General features: G+C 37.5%; 1 protein-coding gene across 1 annotated transcript in view; it reads left to right on the forward strand.

The window, feature by feature from the left end:
* hpca (hippocalcin) overlaps positions 1-23,316 on the forward strand; it is a 38,831-nt gene extending 15,515 nt beyond the window's left edge. Inside the window, exons 2-5 of the mRNA XM_084423323.1 lie at positions 13,097-13,241; positions 17,208-17,489; positions 19,858-19,963; positions 21,336-23,316. Of these exons, the coding sequence (XP_084279449.1) occupies positions 13,146-13,241; positions 17,208-17,489; positions 19,858-19,963; positions 21,336-21,433 (582 nt within the window). The 5' untranslated portion in view covers positions 13,097-13,145 and the 3' untranslated portion in view covers positions 21,434-23,316. The remainder of the gene's footprint in view (positions 1-13,096; positions 13,242-17,207; positions 17,490-19,857; positions 19,964-21,335) is intronic.
* Positions 23,317-23,693: the final 377 nt, after the last annotated feature.

A 23,693-nucleotide genomic window follows, 5' to 3' on the forward strand; every position in this document is an offset into this window, starting at 1 on the left:
ATTGTGCAAATCTGATACCCGGTATCCTAAAAGTTTGGACGGGGTGGTGGATTTTGTTCCCTTCCCGAAACCTAAAACCCAAGGGGAGAAATGCCGAGCGTCATCTTCATTTATATAGCGCTTTTAACAATGTAGATTGTTCCAAAGCAGCTTTACATTGATAAAGCTTAAAAATATATTTCAGCATTTTGTTAATCGACGGCCTAACTAGTAACTTAACGTTACCCCAGTGACTCTCCCGGTGTTAGTTCTAGTAAAAGTAAAAGGTAGTTAGTAAAAGGAGGGAACATCATTGGAGAATGTTATCATTGCAAAGTGGTCAGGCTAATGTCTTGTGTTTATTCCACAATACTAAGCTGTTTGATTTATAAATATTAGAATATTTTCAAATTTCACTTTACTGTTACCCTGCTGTGCATGAACATAGCTGTTCCTCAATTTGTGTGTTTCCCATTTGAATGGTCAGCGTGTGAGGCGGCTGCTGCTTGCGCTGGGTCCTAACGTTATAGGCTTTAGCTTCAATTTTGATGAAATTATTCTCTAATCGGTTGCATATTGTGTCGTGGATATATCCCTCGAATGCATACTGCAGTCCCTTTTGTCTTGCTCTCTCAGATTTTCACCTGTTCGCCAAAAATGACTAATTATCTCCTTGGGAATGTCTGACACCGGTGTATTCAGACTGTAATAGACGTGCCAGGCGCAAAAGCTTGACAGGCGTAGCAACAGTAACTAAGGAGGGCGGGGCTTAGCGAAGGGTCAATTGAAATCATTAAATCAACCAATGATCAACCAGTCTAAAATAGCTCAGAGATGCATGTCATTAATCTTCAATCGGAAAGCATATTTAGACAGAGCATAACAAAGAGTTACAGTTTCTTAAAATGGAAGAACAACAAGGAAACAAACAGGTCAACAGCCGGGAAGAAGAAGAGGAGAAGGGATGTGTGGTGGAAGAGTAGGGAGGCAAAACAGAGGAAGAGTTAGATAAGTAAAATGACATTGGCACGTTTCTGATAAGGACCATTATTGTGGACCATGCTCTTAAATTATGACCTTACAATGGCTGAGACGGGTTAAAAGGTGTAGCCCAATGATGAGAGAACAAACGCTTCCTCAGTCATTCAAGCATTTCGTGGACAGAACGGGTATGTATTTCAACAATGTGCACTGCACTCTAAAACTGTATACCGACTGTAATGGTTCATACAGTAGTATTTTTACACTTGCATTTTACAGTATATAGTAAATAAACTTTATACAGATATACACACTTACACATGTATACATACAGTATATATAGTTGTCTTTTTCTTTTATATATCGCAAAGACATTGTACTGTAATTTGTTGACAGACCAACAGTAAATGCATAACTGTGAATCCTGTCCGGTCTCTTGCAATCAATATCCCATATACAGTATTGTGTCTGTCATTTGTACTGTTAAAATTAATATATGCCATACAGAAAAAGTGTAGTTTTGTGCATTTTCAATCATTGTCATCAAAATTGTAGCCATAGTTTACACCTGAAAATACTGACAGGGTACACTGTTATGTTAACAACGTCAATTTTGATGGCACTGATACGCTTATATTATAACTTGCACTGGTTTGCAAATGTTGAGGATGATTCGATAAATGCATTACAGTGACTGAGAATAACTCTTTAAGAATAATTTAAGAAAAATCTTTTGCTTGTATTATTGTATTATCAATGCATTATTAATAATGATAATTGTAACTCAGTCTGTAAGGACTTACATTAGCCTGTAATGTTCTGTTTAAAGTTTGAATGCAAAAAAAACAAAACAAAAAATCATGATATGGCAGATAATTGCTAAATAGATATAAAAAAATGTGTGATTTCACTGTGAATTTAAGTGAGCATTTGACGACAGCAAAGGTGATACAATGTAAAAATACCGTTAAATTTAAACGATTTCGAAAATCAACCAGTAATCGTTATGATACTGATATATTGTGCATTACTACTTTAATTTCATTAAACTGGATGGCATTTGATGCCAGTTCCAGTGCAATGAATTAAACCAATAGTGAGCACGAGTATACAACTGAATATAAACAGCATTCCTTTCCAAAAGGTGGCTGTCTATTTTCTTTCAACGTCATGATCTGTTCCTTGTTTGTGAAATGCTTTAGTTAACCCTCCAGCCTGAATGTTTTATACATTCAGATCTTGATTTCATAGGTCATAGATCTCAGTTACATTAGTAAGTTATGTTGCTACAAATAATCGAAGCAGCGCTTAGCTCATTTAAAGTGGAATGTGAAATAGTCTTTGTGTGCTTTTGTGCGTGTGTCCTTCTGTTATGTCCTCTTGTGCTCTGATGCTGTGCCAATGTTGACGAAGGCCGCTGGTCCCTTTCTGTGACCCACATACTGTAACCATAAGTGCTTCTAAAAGCATGAGTTTTTCTAAGGAGGCGTGCTCGGGGGTGGACCTCGATGTGCCACTTTTTTCAAACACTCCATCTCAATGTCATCTGGCTCAGGCCAGACGACTTGATAACTGGAGGTGTTTACAACAGTGAGAGGTTTTTCCTTCACAATGTAGTGGCACTTACTAATGCAAGCATCACTACTGCACTGTACAATGTCGTTCCAAACTTGTATGACATTCATATACATTCATCGCAGACACTCTTTTGACTTGGACCTGTAAGAAATCACCTAGTTACCACACAGCACACCCTACTGTAGTAAACACCTATTCAAACTGCAATGATTATTAAATAAAAATGAATGTGCGATTATCAAATTGCAATGGCTGTGATTTAATTAAATACATATGTGCGCTGCATGTTTCTTAGTGAAGCTCAGCACTTCCTGATCAGTGTTTTCAGGGTCTCAGGGGCCGTTTACACAACACCATTTTCAACTCAAAACTGGACACTATTTTTGCGTTTTGGCTGTGCATTTACACGGCGACAGCGGCGGCCTGAAAATGCAAACTTTTGAAAACGGGTTTTAAAAGTGCACGTTTTTGAAACCGATACAGTTAATGTCTCAGTTTATAGGTGCGTAGTGTTTCTGAACACCCTCCCATGGATAATGGCCTGGCATGGATAATGCAGCGTTTTTAATAATTTTCGCTGATCTGTAGCAACGGAGATTGCTTTGACAATATAAAAAAATCTGTTTTTAGTACATCGTTGTGTAAACGTGCCCTCAGAGTGGCTCAGTTCACAGTAAATGCTGCTCCACACAAACTTATCTCTGCATCTGCTCTGAGTTTGGGTCGCTTATAATGTGCATTTGGGACCGCAACATTCACCAACCATCTTCCCATTTGTAATGAGAAGTGTTTATAAGCAGACTGTTTTCAACAAAAAAAGAAGCTTTAAGGTTTCTTTCAGTTTTCCACCAAAATAAAAGCTTAATGGAAAACGAAGAAACTAAGACAGCCATAATTATTTTTGTTGTAATTTTACTGTTGTACTGTAAAGTAAAATTATTATTATATTTTTCTTAAATACTCCATTTTTTTTATTTTACAGTGAAATACTACAATAGTGAAATCTCTTATTTTGTTTCTTATTTTAATTGAATAACAATAGGACAGTTTTTTATTTTATTGTTGTTATTATTATTATTATTATTATTATTATTATTTTGTAGTCATATTGATGTATAATTACAAAAAGATATTGGCCAAATTATGTAGCCCTAAAAACAGGCACAGCAACCTTGTGCTTTTTTAAAATAAATAACATTTTAAATTGCTATCACAACTCTTATCAGAAAAATCCCCAAATCGTGCAGCACTGCACTTATTACATAAAATACCCTTTGCAAATGCATATAAATGTGCAAAAAACACTCAGAACACCTTAGCAACTGCGTAGTAAGGTCCTGACAATCACCCACAATACCCTAGCGTAGTGGTACTGATTTTTGCTAAATCTAGAAAATCTAGACAGAGGCTTGTATTCTGTATATGTTCCCACACAACTTACTCATCAAGTCACTGATAGAAAGCAACTTTTGTTGAACAGAATAACCCTCAGTCACTGTATGAAATGAACTGGATTCCTTCTGGAGCCACAGTCTAACCAAATTATTGTTCTTGAAACAATAAACAACAGATGAGCAGTTATTCTCTCTTAGCACCATCTGCAACTCTATCCAGCTTATGACTTAAAACACACACATACATGCACGTGTGGACACATACACATGCACTCACGGACAGGTCACAGAGGTCATCCGCTCTCCAGTGATTATCAGGCTTACACTCTAAGAGCTGGTCCAAGTCTCTTTTGAATATTATGATCAAGTGATCTTCCTACAGTATGCTTGCATGGATGATGAGACTTTCTTTATGCATCTCTTGTGAGGGTTGAGAAGGGATAGTGTAATAACGGCACACTACCACCGATGTGTCAGAAAGCTTGTTAATGGAAGTGTAGGTCATACGCTGGGGGAGATGTTCATAGCGCGTGTCCATCTGTCTGCTGATGCCATGTTTTTCTCACATATAATCTCTTTTCTCTCTCTCTCTCTCTCTCTCTCTCTCTCTCTCTCTCTCTCTCTCTCTCTCTCTCTCTCTCTCTCTCTCTCTCTCTCTCTCTCTCTCCCCCCTCTCTCAGAGTAATATCTATAATGCTCATGCCATCATATGACCCTACTGTAATCAGACTGAGAGATAAGTGTGTGATTCCTGTGTGACCCCCATTAATAGTCATGATTAAAACAGTGCTAGTGTTGTCTTGTGGTTCGCTTACAAACCCTGAGCTAGCTTAAACGCATAAAGTTTGTTGAATTTGATTGTTTGGAGTTTCGGTTATATGATGAGATTTCTACTACGGGCCTGCTTAATGCTTGAATCTGATTGGTTGACGAACGTTCTAATGTGTGCAATTATTTTCAGGGAAACGCATTACATTACAGGTCTTGAACGCATTACAGTTCCTTATCACTACGCCAAATGATTTCAATTATTTCAAAAGTCCTTATAGACTACAACAGCAAAATAACCAAAACCCACAACGACACTGACAAAGCAAATAAGTATAGTAAACAATAGGATAAAAACGACAAATTATTTATATATATTTCCTGCTCTCTCTCCCACTCAAACGCACACATACAGTACGGACACACACTCGCACAGAAACGGGTTGTCAGCGCTGCTGTAACGATTTTTTCAGTAAATTAGTTTCACAACTGAAAAGCTACAAGACATTTCTCACTAGCGAAGTAATAACGGCGTTGTTCTTGAAGATAAACTTACAGTTTCGCTATTAGTAGAGACGCTGCTGCCGAACACTGTTGAGAGACTCAGACTCGGGTAATTCACATACACTTAATCTCTCTTTCTCCAATAACTGCATTCATAACTGCAATAGTCTGCTATCAGATGCTGAAACATCAGTTACTATTTCTTGAATGTTTCTTCAAATGTCTTGAAATACATAATCTGAACAATATTTTGAAATGCGGTAACTAATATAAGCGGAATAACTGACTCCGGGCCGTTTAATTATTGAAAATAATGCACATCCGAGGTACATCACCTCAGGTGTGCATTATTTGTCTAATAATTCAAAGGCCCGTCATCAATTATTCCTTACATATAATTTAATAAGAATTAAAAATGGAAATGGGAGTGATGCTTGACAATGCACAATGAGTCACCACAATCCTGGGGTGTTCCTGGTCGGTTGCCAAGGTGTTGCTATGCTAAGGTTTGGTTTTAGTGCATTGCTTTAAAGTTGCTGGGGGGGGTGTTCTGCATAGTTGCCAGGGAGTTGCTATGCTGTTGCCAAGGTCTTTTGAGTGGTTTTTAGTGCATTGCTATACAGTTACTAGGGTGTTATGCATGGTTGCCAGGGAACTACTATGCTGTTGCCAAGGTTGTCAGAGTGTTTTATTGTGCTGCTATAAAGTTACTAGGGTGTTCTTTGTGTTTTCCAATGTGTTGCTATGCTGTTGCCAAGGTGTATTAAGTGTTTTCAGTGTGATGCTATACAGTTTCCAGGATGTTCTGCGTGGTTTCCAGGGCATTACTATGTTGTTGCTGATATGTTCTGAGTGTTTTTTAGTTGATAAGCTGTTGCTAAGGTGTTCGGAGTGGTTTTTTGTGTGTTGCTGTACAGTTGGAAGGGTGTTCTCTGTGGTTGCTAGGGCCAGTAACAAGCAACATTCAGGCACCAAATGCTCAAAAATATTCTTTTAGCCCGTGGAATCTTCCATTCGAGGAGGCAGGGATTATGACAGAGACTTGGATTTGGTACAACAGCGGTTTGCGTCATTTCCTGATACCATTCTCCCCTCTTCTCCTCATAATTTCCTGTCCTCTCTCTACTGTCCCATCTAAAAAAAAAAAAGGCCAAGCTTCTCTCTATCCGCTTCTAGCCAGCTGATATCAGCTGAAGTCCCTGTTGGCAAGAGGTATGAAATGATGTCTACAATGTGAGCTGACTGAAGGGACCTCACTCACCGAGGACACAGCCTCATTCTTATTTTTACCTCCTTCATTAGCGTCCTTTCTTCATCTTCCTCTTTCTCTTTCTCTCACTCTTTCTCTCTGTCTGTTCTTGTTATTATGTCCTCTAGCCCCTCCCTCTCTCTTGAGTAATGTGAATTAGATTCATTGATTCAGGTCAGGGCTCAACCCCTACTGTCTTCATTAAATCCATACCTAACATAACAGCTGGATGAACCGAGTGCTGCTGTGTAATGCTACGCTCAAATGTTAAACCAAACATCTAGAAATGGCTTTAAAGTCTTTTCAGACACCAATGTAACGTCACATTGTTCAGCAGCTAATCCGTGATTTGAAATCTGCGTTTAGATATAGCGATTTACCGTGTTGTTGTACACTTGAGGAATGAGATTGGCAGGCACCCTTTAGCCTCAGTAATCTTAAAATTGGGGATTTCAGCACAGTGTTTTTAAGGAGAAGGTCTCTCCTTTATAGACAGACTCATAGGTGTTCTTGTATGTCATCAAAATGTCAGCACAAGAATTCATTTTGTGTACGTGGTGCAAAAACAGGTTGTAATTTCTTTCCTTACTCCCACACAGAAAGGGGGAAAAGTCTCTCTGTCTACTGCCTACATAAGCAGCTGCCTTCTAAGAAAGTATATATCCATCAGAGAACCTCAGAAGTGACTGAATTTGGAACACAAAGGCAGATACTCATATAGCCACACAAATAGACTTTGGCATTATCGTGTTACTAAGCTAACAGTGCTCCACTCAATAAGCATAAAAACATGCATGAATATTTTTTCCACACAAGTTAAGCATGAACCCTGTTCCACAGCCGATTTCATTGGGCAACTCGATGCAGTTACCTATCAAGAACAGTTAAGATTTCATGGATTCAGTTCAGAGCTCAGAAAAAAACATGATGGATTAAATTGTGACAAACAGTATGCTATCTATCAGGATATGCTACAGATGCTATAGGTTAGTTTTGGGGATTAGGGTTTTACTTTATTTTGATGGTCCCTTTAAAGGTGCTCTAAGCGATGTTGGGTGACGTCACTTCTTGTTGACGTTCGAAGTATTGTCAAATAAAACGGAGGCTAGCTCGACGTGCACGCGCACTAACCCCCCAACCCCCACCCCCAAATCATTCTTATCGGTTATTGTCTGGAACACTGTTTGTTATGTTTCGTGGTCCAGGTTGGCCCAGTTTGTTTTTGTTGCCGTTTGTGGAGCCTGGGCTGTCTACAGAGACCGCGTTTTTTTACAGTGTGTTCAGGGGACAGGCAGCTAGCGGATAGTGAGGAGATGTTTGCTGTATGTGACAAAAAATGGTTCAGCCTAAAAAACGCGTGACATCGCTTAGAGCACCTTTTACAGTTTCTGTTGACTATAAGTAACGTTGCACCTACATGTCTACTAACTTTCAGAGTTTAAGTAGAGTATTAGTAGACTTTTAGGGTTCGATTAAGTTGACATGTAGTTGCAAAATTACTTATAGTCAATAGAATGTCTGTTTGGGGAGCATCACAATAAAGAGTTAGCAGATATTCAGCTGACAGTCTACTAATACTCTAATGAGAGTTAGTTGATATAAAGTTGAAAAGTTACTTATAGTTAACAGCACGTTCAAAAGGGAACATCAAAATAAAGTGTTACCGGGATTAGTATGTTTCAGCATTACTGTATGTCGGCAATCAGCATAGAAATGTTTAGAATTGGCTACGACGCTGGGTTTGCGCTTAACTGGTTTGGAGCGAAAAATCACGTTAAAAATACACAGCATCCACAAATATTTTAAATTAGACAGTTTTAAATTATATTGTACTATTTTAAATGGAACGTTTTCATTGTTGAATAAAATATATTTATAATCAACAATTCTCTTACTTTATCCATCAATTTATTTGTCCTTGGTTTGTTCTTTAACGTTAATTTGTATAAAAGTCCCCCTTGAACAGATTGACAAACTCATCTGTAGCTTGTACAATGAACTAGTAATAGACTACTTAAACAAACAGTATAAAGACTTCAAAAGCTACTTTATAATTTATTCTATCATTTTGATCATCTTTTTTAATGTATTGTCTTTTAATTTATCTTGATTGAGGATCTTTTCTCAGCAAATATTGAAATGGTGTATGTAGCATGCTATTAATTTGATTAAAACTGTTAATCAATAAGCCTTGATTTTAATTTTTTTTTTTCTTGTTTTTTTTTTGTGGAGCTTTACACAATGCATTATGGGATTGCCTTCCCCACCAGGGATACATCCCAAAATGGTGGTATAGTAAAAGGCAGCTTAATTATGCTATCTTCTTTTTGGAACAGCTGGGTGGGTGCCTATGATTTCTTAAAATGCTCAATAGGGGTTGGGGGAAAAAAAGGGAGAGAATATGAAAGGGAGATTGTTCATGGAAAGGTTGCGCAATTAGAATTAAACTTTAGAGGAATTAAAAGGGTCTTAAGCAAACGAAATGAAGGATAGAGCTGGCGGATTAAAAAGGAAGAGGCAGAGAAAGAGATGGCGTCTGATTTAGAGAGATCAAAAGTCGCTTGTCGGGTTAGATTGATTCTCTGATTACCTCTGTTTCTCATAAATGGATGAGAGATAGAAACACAGGAGTGGGGAAAAAAAAATCAATTCTGTCATCCTCTTTCCTCTGCCTTTTTATAGATGCAGGAATAAGATACTTTTGTTGTGAGATTCATCTTTTGGCTCTTTCTCCCCTCCTCTGATGCACTCTCTAACTCCCTCCCTTCATTTCTCTTTTCTCCTTTCGGCCTTACACTTTTATTTCACTGGTGTGCAGTGGCTCATTCACTCTCCACTCTCTTGCTGGCAGGGATTTTAATGAGGCTCTTGTGTTTCAGATATTCAGCCTCCTCAGCCCTCAGGCTTTCCCACACAGCAACAACAACAACAACAACAACTCTGAGGCGATTTCACTGAACAGTTGTGGCACTTTTGAATGTGGTACACTAACCGCCCGCAAACTGGTTTAAACAGGCAACAAATGCGCTGAAGTCTCTCTTGTCAGCGCAAACATGCCTACTACTCATGACCGTGCTTAAATAATTTTTTGTTTATGTTGTGCTGAATGATACTGCAGTTGGCACTATAGTGACTCCTTGTGGTGCGGATGCAGCATAGTGTAAACGCGAAAACAAACAGTGCAGTCCTTGGTGAATTTTCACAGCATTTCCCTTCATTACTCTTCATTCATCCATCCCTACAGCTGGATTAGCAGTCCAGATGTTGCTGACCCACATAGAGGAGAGGAACAGCTGTCTGCAGGACGGGGTGGGAAGGCTGTCCTGGATTTTAACAGTCAGAACAACCACTAACACATGTGGGACACTGTGGAGATAGAGAGGATTACCCCTTAAGCCCAAACATCCAAAGGGAGGAACAAGAGAAACTGCACAGAACAAGAAAAGGAGAATTTTTTTTTGAGGTTGTGCGTGAGCGTGCTTCGGCACATCTGACTTTCTTGTATTTGCTGTCATCTGGGTTTTTAAGAGCACTTGTCCCACTCATAAATAAGCTCTGTTTGTAATTTGTTTTGGTGCACTTTTGTATTTGCAGGCTTTACCAGGTGAACATTTTATTGCTCAGAGGTTGCTCGTTCATAACTCAGGAGGCTTAAAGTCCACATGAAAACAGAAATGGTTTTATTTTATTTACTTTCTTCATGCACTTGCATGTTAGTACTCTGAATGAGTCGTCTCTGTCATACAGACCCCAAACATTTGAACATTATATGCTATAATAAGATTGTGTATCACATACAAGATAGTATGTATTGCAATCTGAGTTTGGACTTTGGTATTTTGGCTAATCAGTTTGTTGAAAACCATAGAGGAGACTATGATGGGTTTTTTCGTAGGAGAAAATTCTAAGAGGGAGGATATTTAATCTACTTTCTAGGAGAAACAAGATATTTAAAAGATCTCACTTGTGATTTTCCCTTTGGAATTGGCCATGGGACAGTGTGAGAGAATGTAAGTGGATGAAGTCACTACATTCTTCATACAGTATATTGCCCTCGCCTTCCTCCAGATGTCTTTTGCTCCACTCGTCTTGGCTGGAGCTACTTTTTTTCTTCTTTTAACCAGGATCAGTTCAGCCTTCTTTTATAAAGTCTAATGAGTGTGTAGAGTGCTAAAACTAACGTGACATATCTCAGTGTGAGTGATGACATTCAAGCCCTGGGGAACGGCACTCCTTTCAGTATATCAGCAAGGTGTCTGCTACGCATAGAGAGACATGTCACTTGACGTTGCACTGCTAGCCAGTTGGAGTTTTTCCAGCCGCAGATGCAGACATAATTACTGCGTCCTGCAGTTTCAGTTTTACATTGTCTCTCCATTTTCTGGTTCTTGTAGAAGGGCAACATAGAGCGCATATTCTGTAGAAATCCGGCAAATGTCCACAGGGCTGGTCAAGGCACAAAAGCAGACGAAAGCAGTGAAAACACAGAGCCATTTGCTCATCTGCTGGTCAGTCCAACACCAACACTTGGCGGTGATGCTCTTTCATCATCACTGGGCCACCCGCCAGTGTAAGCTGCTCCTGCTCTGCATTCTTGCCATTGTTGTTATTTTTTTCTCTCAACCACATCCCCCCTCCCCCCACTCCCTCGTTGGCCATGTTGTGATCTCTGTGCTAAATCATTTACTGTAGCTTCGACCCTAAATGGCTTAGTCTGGAGATCAGCCTCTAGCTATAAGCATAAAGTGTTTGGGACATATAATCACAGGACTAGGCTGAGGTTAAAGACGTTTTGAACCTCAGAGCCTGACGGGGGGTGGGCGGATGGTTGACAAAATGGATGGTTAGCAAGGATTTTGCAAGGAATGGCACAAATTTTAAATGTATGAACACTATCATCTAAATTTGGGCTGCACGATTTAGGGAAAACCCTTTTAAAAATGAAAACATTTATTTAAGAAAAAAACAGGTTTCTTGTGTTTATTTGTAGGACTTCAGAATTTGGTCAAATATTTTTTTATATAATAATAATACATAAATAATAATAACTATGATAACTATAACTATTGTAATATTTCACTGTAAAATATAAATTTTAAATAATATTATAATAATACCTTTATTTGACAGAATTTATAATTATTTAGTTAAAAAAAAAAAATTCTTTAACAAAACAATCAAGCTTTTATTTTATATTTCACCCAAAAAGGAAAATTATCTCATCATTTACTCACCCTCATGTTGTCATAAACCTACTGTACATTACGGACGTTCTTCTATGGAACACAAAACAAGATATTTTGAACGACTGCTTTTGGCATACAACGAAAGTCAATGGTGTCTAAAATTAATGAACAACAGCAAAACATTGACAAAAGCGCATTTTGACAAAATATCGTCTTTTGTGTTACGTAGAAAAAAGAAAGTCAAACAGATTTGGAACAACGTGATGGTAAATAATGAATGAATTTTCTTTGAATGTTCCTGATCATGCCTCTTCTAAATGCAAACGTTTGAATGCATACAAAATGTACAAGCTGAAACTTTATTGGCTGTTTTTATTGCAGACCCACCCCTAGCCACGCCCCTGGACTAATCTAAACTTGATCTGTGGTGTGGTCTCCTCCCCCAGATCATGTGTAATACAGAGCTAAAACAGTAGCTTTAAATTAGGTTTTCCTCATCTGATCTCTCTCCGCTGGGGTTTATTTCTCTCCCGAGAATACACACACTCAGCATGGGGGGTAGAAAATCAAATCAGACAGGCTGCTATCATCCGTAATCGCGCAAAAAATTAGCATCCCTGAAAGTGATACAGTTTGGAGGATGTTCTTTTTCTCAATGCTTATGTAAGGTAATTTAGCTTAAACTCAAACCAGGCTTTTGCTTCTATCACATACTGTCAGATAATCTTTCTTCATTGAGCTCTCACCGATCCCTTAGCTTTTAAGATAAATGTTCCTAGTGCTCAGTGCTGGATGCTTTCATATATCTGTGAAGAAATCTTGTTTGTGTGTAGGCTACTGATCCTCCTCCAGTGTTTTTGTCGCGATGCACCACTTGGCCTCGGATCGCTTCCCATCTCGCAGTAATTGTGGGCGACTCTGCTATTAATTAGCGCAGGTTCCTAACTGTGCTCTCAAAACATCCTGAGAGAACGGCTGTTTTCCTGCCTCACATTCGGACCAATTAATTTGTACATTTCCTTTTGCAGCGTTTATTGGCAGCATAAGATGTATTTTTATCAGAGCACTTTTTGTACCCAGGATGTGAGAATGAGTCAGCTCAGAAGGGTGTTATTAATTCACTAATGGATATGTTCATACACACACTTATAGGAACACACACTCACACACATTGGCTCTAATTATCCATGTAATGTCAGGGGAGACATTAAAGTTCACTGAGCTCTGATGGGTGTCACACCAGAGCAAGAGAGTTCAAACACACGTTAGGATTTGGAAGAAGCTTGTGGTTTTTAATTAGCTTAAATTTCATGTTCACAATATCGTGACGGCCTCTAATCACTTGACCCTTGGCCTCGTAAACTAAGACTCCTTCTTATTATCACTTGAACTCGTAATCTACTCTAAAATGTTTTCAGGTATCACCTCATTGACCCTCATGTCATTTTTGTCGACAGGTCTGACCCGGGGCCTCGGTGTTGTCACTGCGCACAGAGACGTATCATCATGGGAAAACAGAACAGCAAACTCAGGCCCGAGATGCTACAGGACCTGAGGGAGAACACGGAGTTCACTGACCACGAGCTGCAGGAGTGGTACAAGGTCGGAACCTCTTGAAATATGCACAGGGGCCCCTAAAAGTATCTAGGCACTTAAGCCACACAAAATGTATGAGGTTCATTGCATTACAAACAATATCAAACCAAGCGCCATCATGGAAACAAATGATGCTAGATCTTTTCTCAGAAATAATTACACTTTTCCGATACATGTTGAACGTGTATTTGTTTTATAATTTAAAGGGATTATTATCTTTTATTTATTTAATTTTTTTGCTTGACATTTTTCTTTTGTCAATCTTTTGTCACTATCTGATGTAGTGACATTAATAAATTATTAAGTGCACTGCACAACATTTCTTTTTTGTATTTTTGTCTTGTTTTCCAGTACAAATGTCTAAACATTCTTAAAGATATTAAGTCGGTAACACTTTACAATAAAGTCTCATTTGTTAACATTAGTTAATGAACATGTATTAAAGGAACACTCCACCGTTTTTTTAAATAGGGCTTATTCACCTTCTTTCCTACATTTAGATAGGTGGGCAAATGCATTTTTGTCTCAGTGCATGGATTGTTTTAGTCTGATAGGGTCGGCCCCACCTAATTACTTCTTGTGGCCTGCGTATTCACAACGAGTACAAATAGCGATGCAGATTAACACTAGGCGATTTCCTAGGCAGATATTGACTTGGGACTATATTAGGGGGAAGCACAGGCGAAGCACTGCTACTTGGGCGCAGAGATATCACGCAACACATGAAATCCCACGACTTCCGTGAATAGTAGCGGGCCATTTTTTCCTACAGTACATGAATGGCGATGAACATGGCTGATTTTGTGAGAGACGAAGAGGGTGACTTCTCAGACAGTCAAGATCCAGAACCATACCTCTATGAACCAGAGTTTTCAGAAGAGGAGCTGCGTGCTTTGGAAATAGAACGACAGGAGGAGGAGTTTGCGAGTTTGAGGATGAGAGCCAACACGAACTGGTGGTGTGAATGTGGGGGAATATGCCAATCTATGCCGACTGAAATAGAGTGTCTGTGCTGTGGCGAGTGGGACAAGTTACTGCCATCGATGACCAGGCTCAACGCGTCAGATCAAGATGAGCATGCCCGCAGTTGAGTCACAGCTAACGTTACCGAGAATTTCACGGCGTTGATCCATCCTGCAGTACTCGATTTTTTTTTCCGGTGTGATAAAGTGAACTGGAAAAAACGCCCCACGCCAAATGGACCAAATGGACCGCTGTCCACAGAGTAAGTGATTATTTAAAACGTGACGCATGTATAGATCGACCCATATTATACCTGTATTCACAAGTTGTGGGATTTCATGTGTTGCGTGATATCTCTGCGCCCAAGTAGCAGTGCTTCGCCTGTGCTTCCCCCTAATATAGTCCCAAGTCAATATCTGCCTAGGAAATCGCCTAGTGTTAATCTGCATCGCTATTTGTACTCGTTGTGAATACGCAAGCCACAAGAAGTAATTAGGTGTTTTTTTATCACTTTTACTCAGGACATGCTAGCTGGCAACAAAGGATTCCATTCATTAAGCTAAGCTAAGCTCGCGCCAACCCTGTCAAACTAAAACAATCCATGCACTGAGACAAAAATGCATTTGCCCACCTATCTAAATGTAGGAAAGAAGGTGAATAAGCCCTATTTCAAAAAACGGTGGAGTGTTTCTTTAACTAACATGAACTATCAATGAGCAATACATTTATAACAGTGTTTATTAATCTTTGTTAATATTACTTAATTAAAATCCAGCTGTTCATTGATTGTTTATTTTAGTTCACAGTGCATTAACTAATTGTTTTTTAATTTCAATGATTGCTTGAAATTAACAAAGATTAATAAATACTGTAGAAGTATTGCTAATTCATGTTAACTAAAGTAGTTAACTAATGTTAACTAATTAAACATTATTATAAAGTGTTACCATTAAGTCAGAATTAAGTGAGTTTATGCGTAAAACAAGAAAAAAATATCTGCCAAATGGGGTAAGAAAAAAACTGAATTAGTTTTCCCTTTGAATTAAGTTTATTTTATGACTCCATTGGCGAATATTATTTCTTGTTTTATGCATTAACTCACTAAACTTTGGGGAAAAAAATTCAGAAAACTAAACTTAATATCCTAAATCATTTTGCTTCTCAAGTAAATGTATCTTGATAGATATTTGTACTGGAGAACAAGACAAAAAAAAAAAAACCCTAAGGAAAATCAATTTTGCAGTGTGTGACTTTGGTTCCAAACACTCAGTTTACTCTACATGGAGGGTAAATTATTGGACTTCGTTAACGGAAATATTATCTCAGGTAAAGAAACAAAAAGTGCAGTTGTCACTGGAGCAGTACACTTATAGGAACTTTGAACCTTATTTACCCCTAAAATGTGCATATTAGTGCCTTGGAATAGTAATATTATGGTAACCTTAAGGTAGTACTATGAACCTTTTAGTGGTAAATTAGTGGCAAAGTTGTTGCACTTTTTTTCTGAGAGTGTATGGGATTTTTCCATATGCATATTTGAACATGAAAACAGTAACCCTTTCCCAAAAAGATGGTTAAATATAGCATTTAGTGTATGTCTCTATAAGTGGTGTTCATGGGAAATGACTTACAGTGAATATGTATCCCAGGGTTGGTTGCCCCTTGTGCCAGAAGGTTAAGGGCATTTGTATGTAAATTTAAGCTATGTATCATCATGAGCCATGGAGTCCCTGGGGCTGAAAAAGCTCAGATCATTTTGTGCATTTAAGTACTGTCGGAAATGGCTGTAACATTTAGTTTGTACGCATTTTGTGTAGTGTAGATATACTGTAGTTTATGGTCTGACAGGCTTGTGCAATTAAACTATATTTCCAATCACTCTGAGGCACAAGATTGATAAAATATACAGATTATACAATTACACAACTAATGTGCATCCTTTGCTTTTCATTATGCACTTAAAGGGATACTCCACTTTAAAATGAAAATTCTGTCATCATATACTCACCCTCATATTGTTTCAATCCTTTATGAATTTCTTTCTTCTGCTGAACAGAAAGGAAGATATTTAGAAGAATATCAGTAACCAGACAGTTTCTGGTCTCACTGACTTCCATTGTAGGAAAATAATATACTATGGAAGTCAATGAGACCAGAAACTGTCTGGTTACTGATATTCTTCTAAATATCTTCCTTTCTGTTCAGCAGAAGAAAGAAATTCATACAGGTTTGAAACAACATTAGGGTGAGTATATGATGACAGAATTTTCATTTTAAAGTGGAGTATCCCTTTAAAATGCTTCCCGTCTTTATTGGGAATTTACAAACGAAAGAAATACTGAATTGTCCAGTTAGTTTATTGTAGTATTCAAAAAAAATGACTTGAACACACATCATGTCACATCATGAAATCAATTATGATTTCCAAACCTGCGAGTAGGAACTTCCCAGGAGGACGTGATTGCAGCAATAGACCTTCTATGGCGTTATTATACTGCCAAATGTCAAAAACCACTTATTGTAACATAAGAGTACATCCATGTAATTCACAAGTGTGATTCTCTTGGCTTACATGCAGATTTTCTTCGCCCTCGCACAAAACTGGACACATGCTCTCAAATATGCAGTGCCTCTCAAACATTCTTCCTGTGCACTCGTGAATTTCTCAATCCGCGTGCGCTATAATTTAATTCTCTTTGCTACCGTATTAAACAGTCATTGTGGATTTAACGCACCTGGCTGTATCAAACCAGTCAGAATAGGCTTCCATGACTGACAGATGAAATTGATGAAAAAAATGCGCATTTGACATTTGGCAGTATAATAACGCTAAACCTTCCGTCTTGGAATTAAGCTCACAATCCCCTTGAATGTTTGTGAAGGATAAAGACATACATGAAAATTGCAGCATCATCACGAGAAATCATTTATGCTGAAATGTCATATTCTTATAAAGGAGCCTCTTAAAGCATGCCACTAATGGCGATATATGTTGTTCACTCTAAACAGGGGTTCCTCAAAGACTGTCCCACTGGGCATTTGAACGTTGAAGAGTTTAAGAAGATCTATGCCAACTTCTTCCCATACGGTGATGCCTCAAAGTTCGCTGAGCACGTCTTCCGTACGTTTGACACCAACAACGATGGGACCATCGACTTCCGGGAGTTCATCATTGCTCTGAGCGTGACATCACGGGGAAAACTGGAGCAGAAGCTGAAGTGGGCCTTCAGCATGTACGATCTGGACGGCAACGGTTACATCAGCCGTGATGAAATGCTAGAGATTGTGCAGGTCAGAGTCATTCTGCGATGGTTGTGCAACTTGTGCTTTAATCTGCACTATGAATCCACTCTTAATAAAGCAAATGTACATTATATTGCATCCATACACTGATTTTCTCAGTGCTGTGATGATTTTGATAAACAAATGTGGATTATTTGGAGATTAAAAGTTTGATGCTAAATGCTAAAATGCTAACTGTCAAGGCTAGTGTGCGCAATAATCCTGAAATTTTGGTTAGCCCATCTCTATTTTCAATAGGGTAACCATACGTCACGTTTTTTTGTGTCCTCTAGAGTTGTCCTCGGAAATGTCTGTGTTTCACGACATGTTTAAAACACCCTGCAAATACACTAAAATAAAGCGTTCTGGATTGTTTCGCACACAATTTTAAACGTCAGCCATCAAAATGCAGTTATGTGTGATATAATAGGTAGACAGTGATATGAATACAATACATATTTGTGCTCAAAATTCTAAATAATAAGCCAAAGGATCCATTTCCAAAAGCACAAACATAAGATAACATTTAAAAATGACTGAATCACAGTATATTCACAACTTGTGAAAATATTAAATACATTTAGAAAATGTTAAAACAGTTTTATTTATCGTATGTTGTGATATTTATTTTGTTTAATTTTTGTAATGTTTTTTTTGTAAAGTCATCATTTTATATATAATATAACAATGTTATTTGCAGTGGTTATTATTTACTATTTTTCATAGTGTGATTTTTGGTGAATTGTGTTAAAATCAGTTAGGGTCTGTTTCACCTGCAAATATCATAATAATTATTCGTTATAATTATGATAATTCATGTATATAGAAAAAACTACAAAATATCATCCCCATGTTTTAATTCATAGATAATAAGTGATATTTCAATTATATTTTGCCCACGTGAACTAAAAAATGTCCCCGGTTTCCATTTCAGGAATCTGTTTGCCTGATTCAGAAATAAGTTTAGGCTTATTGAGCACATTAGTCTTATGACGGTTCGAATTTAGCAGATAACATCTCACAAATTATGGATCAAGAAATCCTCCTGTTTGTTGACTTGTTGAGTGACTTTGTGTCCTTTATGTTGGATGAAAGAAAAACATTTGCTTTTATCTTTCATGAAATGAAAGTATGAAAATACTTGAAGGAAACAGATGTAATATTTAATTTATGTTGAGTAGTTTTTCCCACCTAATATGTTACTTATTATCAGTGCTCATATTTCATGATCCTTTTACTACAGCCTCAATATTGTGTCTCCTTTGTTGTTTCTCAAAGTGATTAAAATTGACCAGCATCATTGATCATAAACCGACATAGACAATGTTCAGGATAGCATACTACCATAAAATATTACTATTTCCACATGGTATAGACTGTACAGTATACTGTGTATATACTACACCATCTGGTTCTAAAAACAAATAGCACTGTATTCTGACAAAATTACGTTTTTTTACAAAAACAAAATTAAATAGCTTTTTTTTTAAATAGCAATCTATATACTGCATAATATTCAGCAAGTACGATTCCATTTCAATCTATACATTAACTATACAACAATTCCATTTCAAACTAAACTTACATTCTCCTTCTAAACCAGCACTGACTTCATGTACAGTACAAGTCTTCATAATTTGCAGAAAGCACAGAGATGAGAAGCCTGACCCCTGGCGGAGAGATCAAGCACAGACATTAGCGAGCTGTCCCAGATGAATGCTCCCCTGTCAGCCTGTGCTGTGGGAGTAGAGAAGCTATTAGCATGTGCTTAGCATGCTCAGTTGGTACCAGTCTCCCTCAACCAGGCTTGGCAAAGCTCAGTTCTGTGCGATGCCTGACTGGCGAAGCCTGTGGGGAAGATCGCGGCGATGGTGGTGGGGGGGGCGTAGGTAGCACCCACGTTGGATCTCTTCTCTGTTGGATTAACAAGTTAAATTTAACCGGGGTTTATCCCTGTGTGTGCAGAACGGTAGGATTATCCGCAAGCTCATGGAGGTTACAGTTGGCTGGCACTCTGAGATTGCAGCGTGTTGCATATTTTATCCCAGCGGCTGCTTTTAAAAGGTGCAGGGCTAAGCCGAGAGTATGGCTCTAGCAGTCTGCCCAACTGTGAAAATCATTTTCCCTCAAAAACATAATTACATAATTGATTGATTTAAACCGTCTTCTCAGATTTAGTGGATATGGCAAGTAAATGATTTAAAAAAATCACATAAAAGTGTGCTTTCTACTTAATGGCTCATGGTGAATCTCGGTGCAGCATGAAATGCTAATGGAACAGAGTTTTGGCTGAACCTGTGAAGGCCAGATAAAGGTGGTCTACTGATATTCTATCTTTATTATTTTTATTTACCTGGTTCATTCATATCTCTTACAGGCCATTTATAAGATGGTGTCATCGGTGATGAAAATGCCTGAGGACGAATCCACACCAGAGAAGAGGACGGATAAGATATTCAGACAAATGGACCTGAACAATGATGGTAAGATGTGGACCAATTCTTCGAGTAGTGGTCAAATTTGACCGATTTTTTTTAATTTCAATAAAATGAATGTACTATATTTTAGTTCGATAATGTTCTTTATTTAATATTTCGTATTTTTAGGGGATTTTACTAAATTATATTTATGCGATAGTTATAATCCATTTATTCACTTTTTGAGCAAATTTAATTTCCAGCTTAAACTGTCGTGAATCTTGAATGCTTTAGAGCACAGACTTAAGTTTGATCTCTTTTCAAAGACGACACTTGGCAAATTATTGCTGAAATGACAACTTAAAAAAAAAGTGAACTTAATTTTTTTTTTACATGAATTTGTTTATTGTAATGAAAAATGCACAAAAATACTATTTTCAATTTTTATGAAATATATATATTTTCAAAAAAACGTTTCACTCCAAAATAGCAAGGAAATGAAAGCCATATATCTAAACAAGTTGTGTTCCAAATTTAAGCTTGATATCTCAAAAAATTAGCTTTCAGTAAGATTTTGTTTGGCCGCAGTACCAAACGTTTCCACTAGATGAAATTGATTTCTCATTCGTTTCCAATTTTTTACCAAGAGGAGCAAGTGTGACTGTTTTTTTCAGGATCATTTAACCTTTTCGAATCATGTCCATGATATATATATATATATATATATATTTTTTTTTTTTACCAAGTTTCATACCATTCCGATGAAGTACAAAATTCAGGAAAAAATATTTAAAAAAAATTAAAACATTACATTTTCCTTATTCTTAACTTGTATTACAGTTTCCGCTAAAATATTAAGCACAACTTTTTCAACATTGATAATAAGCAATGTTTCTTGAGCATCAAATCAGCATATTAGAATTATTTCTGAAGGATCATGTGAAAAAGAAGACTGGAGTAATGATGTTAAAAGCCTGAATATTCAGCTTTGCCGTCATAGGAATAAATTACATTTTTAAATATATTAAAAAGCTCAAGTTATTTTAAATTGTTATAATATTTCACAATATTACTGTTTTTACTGTATAAAATCCTTAGTTAATAAAGTGAGGAGTAGGGTTTGGTTTAGGGTTAGTTACTTGTAATTATGTATAATTTACTGTAGTAAGTACATGTAACGTGTAATAAAGATACTGTAAGATAAAGTGTTACCCAATAATATAGTCACCTTGACTGCATTCTAAATTCCAAGTTGAACTTCTATCATATCGCAATTCAAATTTCAATTATCATTTAATTTTTTATTATATATTACTTATTTTTTTTACTAAAACAAACCCAGTTGTTAGCAAATGCAAAGAACCCAGGTTTTTAACCCAGGTCAGGTCAGTGTCTTCTCTCAACTTTTCCCCTCACCCTTTCCGTCTTCTCTTTCTAGGCAAGTTGTCTTTGGAAGAGTTCATTAAAGGTGCCAAAAGCGATCCCTCCATTGTGCGGCTACTGCAGTGTGACCCCAGCAGCGCTTCGCAGTTTTGAGTCACTCCAGACAACCGGCACTCAATGCATGAAAGCTCTTATATCTCATTCTTTGTGTTCCAGACGGAAGAGTTTTAAGAAAGAAAAAAAAAAGTGCAACAATTTTACTTTCAGTTTTTTTTCCCAGAAAGGACATGCGTACATCTGAAGAACAAAGACAACACCTGTCAAGACATCCAAGTCTGCTGCGTGTCATCGGTCCTTGTCTCTGCTAGTGGAGTGCTTGACTCCACACACACACACACACACACACACACACACAAAAAAGGGTCCAGATTTGGGAAAGGAATGTTCCTTTTTAGGAATCGTGCATGCATGCGCTCCCCACTCCTTACAGACCTTTTGTGTTTAATATCTGTGCTGTTTTGTTTCTCTTCCCCTTTGTTTTGTGAGGGCACAGTTCCCCATCTACTTTTTATATTGATATTTATGTGTATATACAGTATAAATGCATATTAGAACTACAAAGGAAGGCAGTTATAGACGTCTTTTTACTCACGTGCATCTTACGGCAGTATTATGTAGCTTCAGGCAGTATCCAAATCTTAGTCTCTAATTGACCCAGTGGACTGATGGACTGAATGTTGGGATTTTTCTGCTCTGGCGCTCATGATCTTTATTTTACAAAGAGAAGGCTGAGGATCCCATTCTTGAATTCTGTTCATTTGAACTTTTTGTTGTTGTTGTTGTAAATATGTGGTTTGCCTCCATATCTCTTTTATTTATTTTTGCATTTTTATGGTGTTTATTTGACCAAGGGTGACTTTATTACTGTTTAACCGAGACGTGAGTCACTTGGTGATGTATTATGAGCAAGTTGTTATTAATTCAAGGCTTTTCAATGCATCGTGGGTAATGTTTGCATCAGGGGATACATTCCGTTGTGTTTTGAATGGAATACACTATAGCACATATCATTTGAAGCGCTTCATCTGTGTGTGTGCGGTTATATGCGTGTTTGTATGTACGCAAGAGTGAAGGTTTGCACGTTCTGGTGTATGTATGCGTCTGTGCTAACTTTATAGTATCACTTTGTGTTGTGCAATACGATATCTTTGTATGCAAGCAAGTTTTGAACCCCGATTTGAAGCAGCTCGTGACAACTTTATCCTGCATTGCATGGTACTCAAAATCACCTGCTTAGGTTTCCATCAACAACATAGACAGGAATGTACAACTCTATCATTTATGATCATGTCTCACCTTTAGATAAAAAGTTTGAATACTGAAAGCGATCACTAAGGGCTTATTTTCACTCTTGAATGAACAGGTGTAAAGAGAACGCCACTGCTTTGATTTTTCTTTTCTTTTTATGCAACGACTGACATTCCATGACCTGAATTCTCCAGGTGCTCCTGCTTTGTACAAACCCATCAGCTCATGAACTCAACACTCTCTATACATGTGTAGCTTCCATGTTGCTTCCATATTTGTACCGAGGCCATATTTGATGCTGCACCCTCTATGGCAACTTTCCTCTATTATGTTGCATGAAAACCTCATGCGAGGACATAATGATTGTCCCCTTTTACTGACGTTGAAAAATATACTTCTGTGTTTAGAATGTCGCCTGAGAGTGATTCTTACGCAACGCTGACCTGCAGTTAATGTTAGGAACTTATTGGTCAAGCTGGTCATGTGATCACAAAGTGCAAAGGTATTTAGCGGGGTTGTGCGCCATTCAGAATTTAGAATGCCTTTAATATTCCAATACGATTCCTGAATTTTGATTGTCAGTAGCAAACAGGATGCAACATTTTATTTGAATAGGAATGTAAGGAACTTGAAAATGATCGTTAAAATGAAATTTTAGAAAAGCGATAAATAGATATATTTGCATGACACTTCATAATCTATTCCTCTATGAACACACACAAACACACTTTCACTGTAAAAACAAAAAACAAAAACGTTTGTGATTTTACCGGTAAAAGACTGCTATGGTAAAACCTGTTATTTGGTTAACAGTACGTTTTTGGAAGTGAAAAAGTCATTGTATAATTTACAGTGAAACCCGTAAATTGACATTCCCAGAATTCCCTGCATGCCGCTTCACATTTGATGTATTTTCATTGAAATAACTATGTTTCTTAGTTTTTTTCTTATCAGTTATGTACATTATGGTTTTATGTTACATCTAATGTTGTTAAATTAATGTTTACTGCATTACTTTAGTGTCATGTGTGTGTTACCATGATGGTGTTTTGTGTTTGTGTGAATGACATTGTGCACCTTTTATATTTATATATTTCTTTTCAAC

The sequence above is a fragment of the Rutilus rutilus genome, assembly GCF_951802725.1.
Source record: "Rutilus rutilus genome assembly, chromosome: 11".
NCBI classification, from domain to species: Eukaryota; Metazoa; Chordata; class Actinopteri; order Cypriniformes; family Leuciscidae; genus Rutilus; species Rutilus rutilus.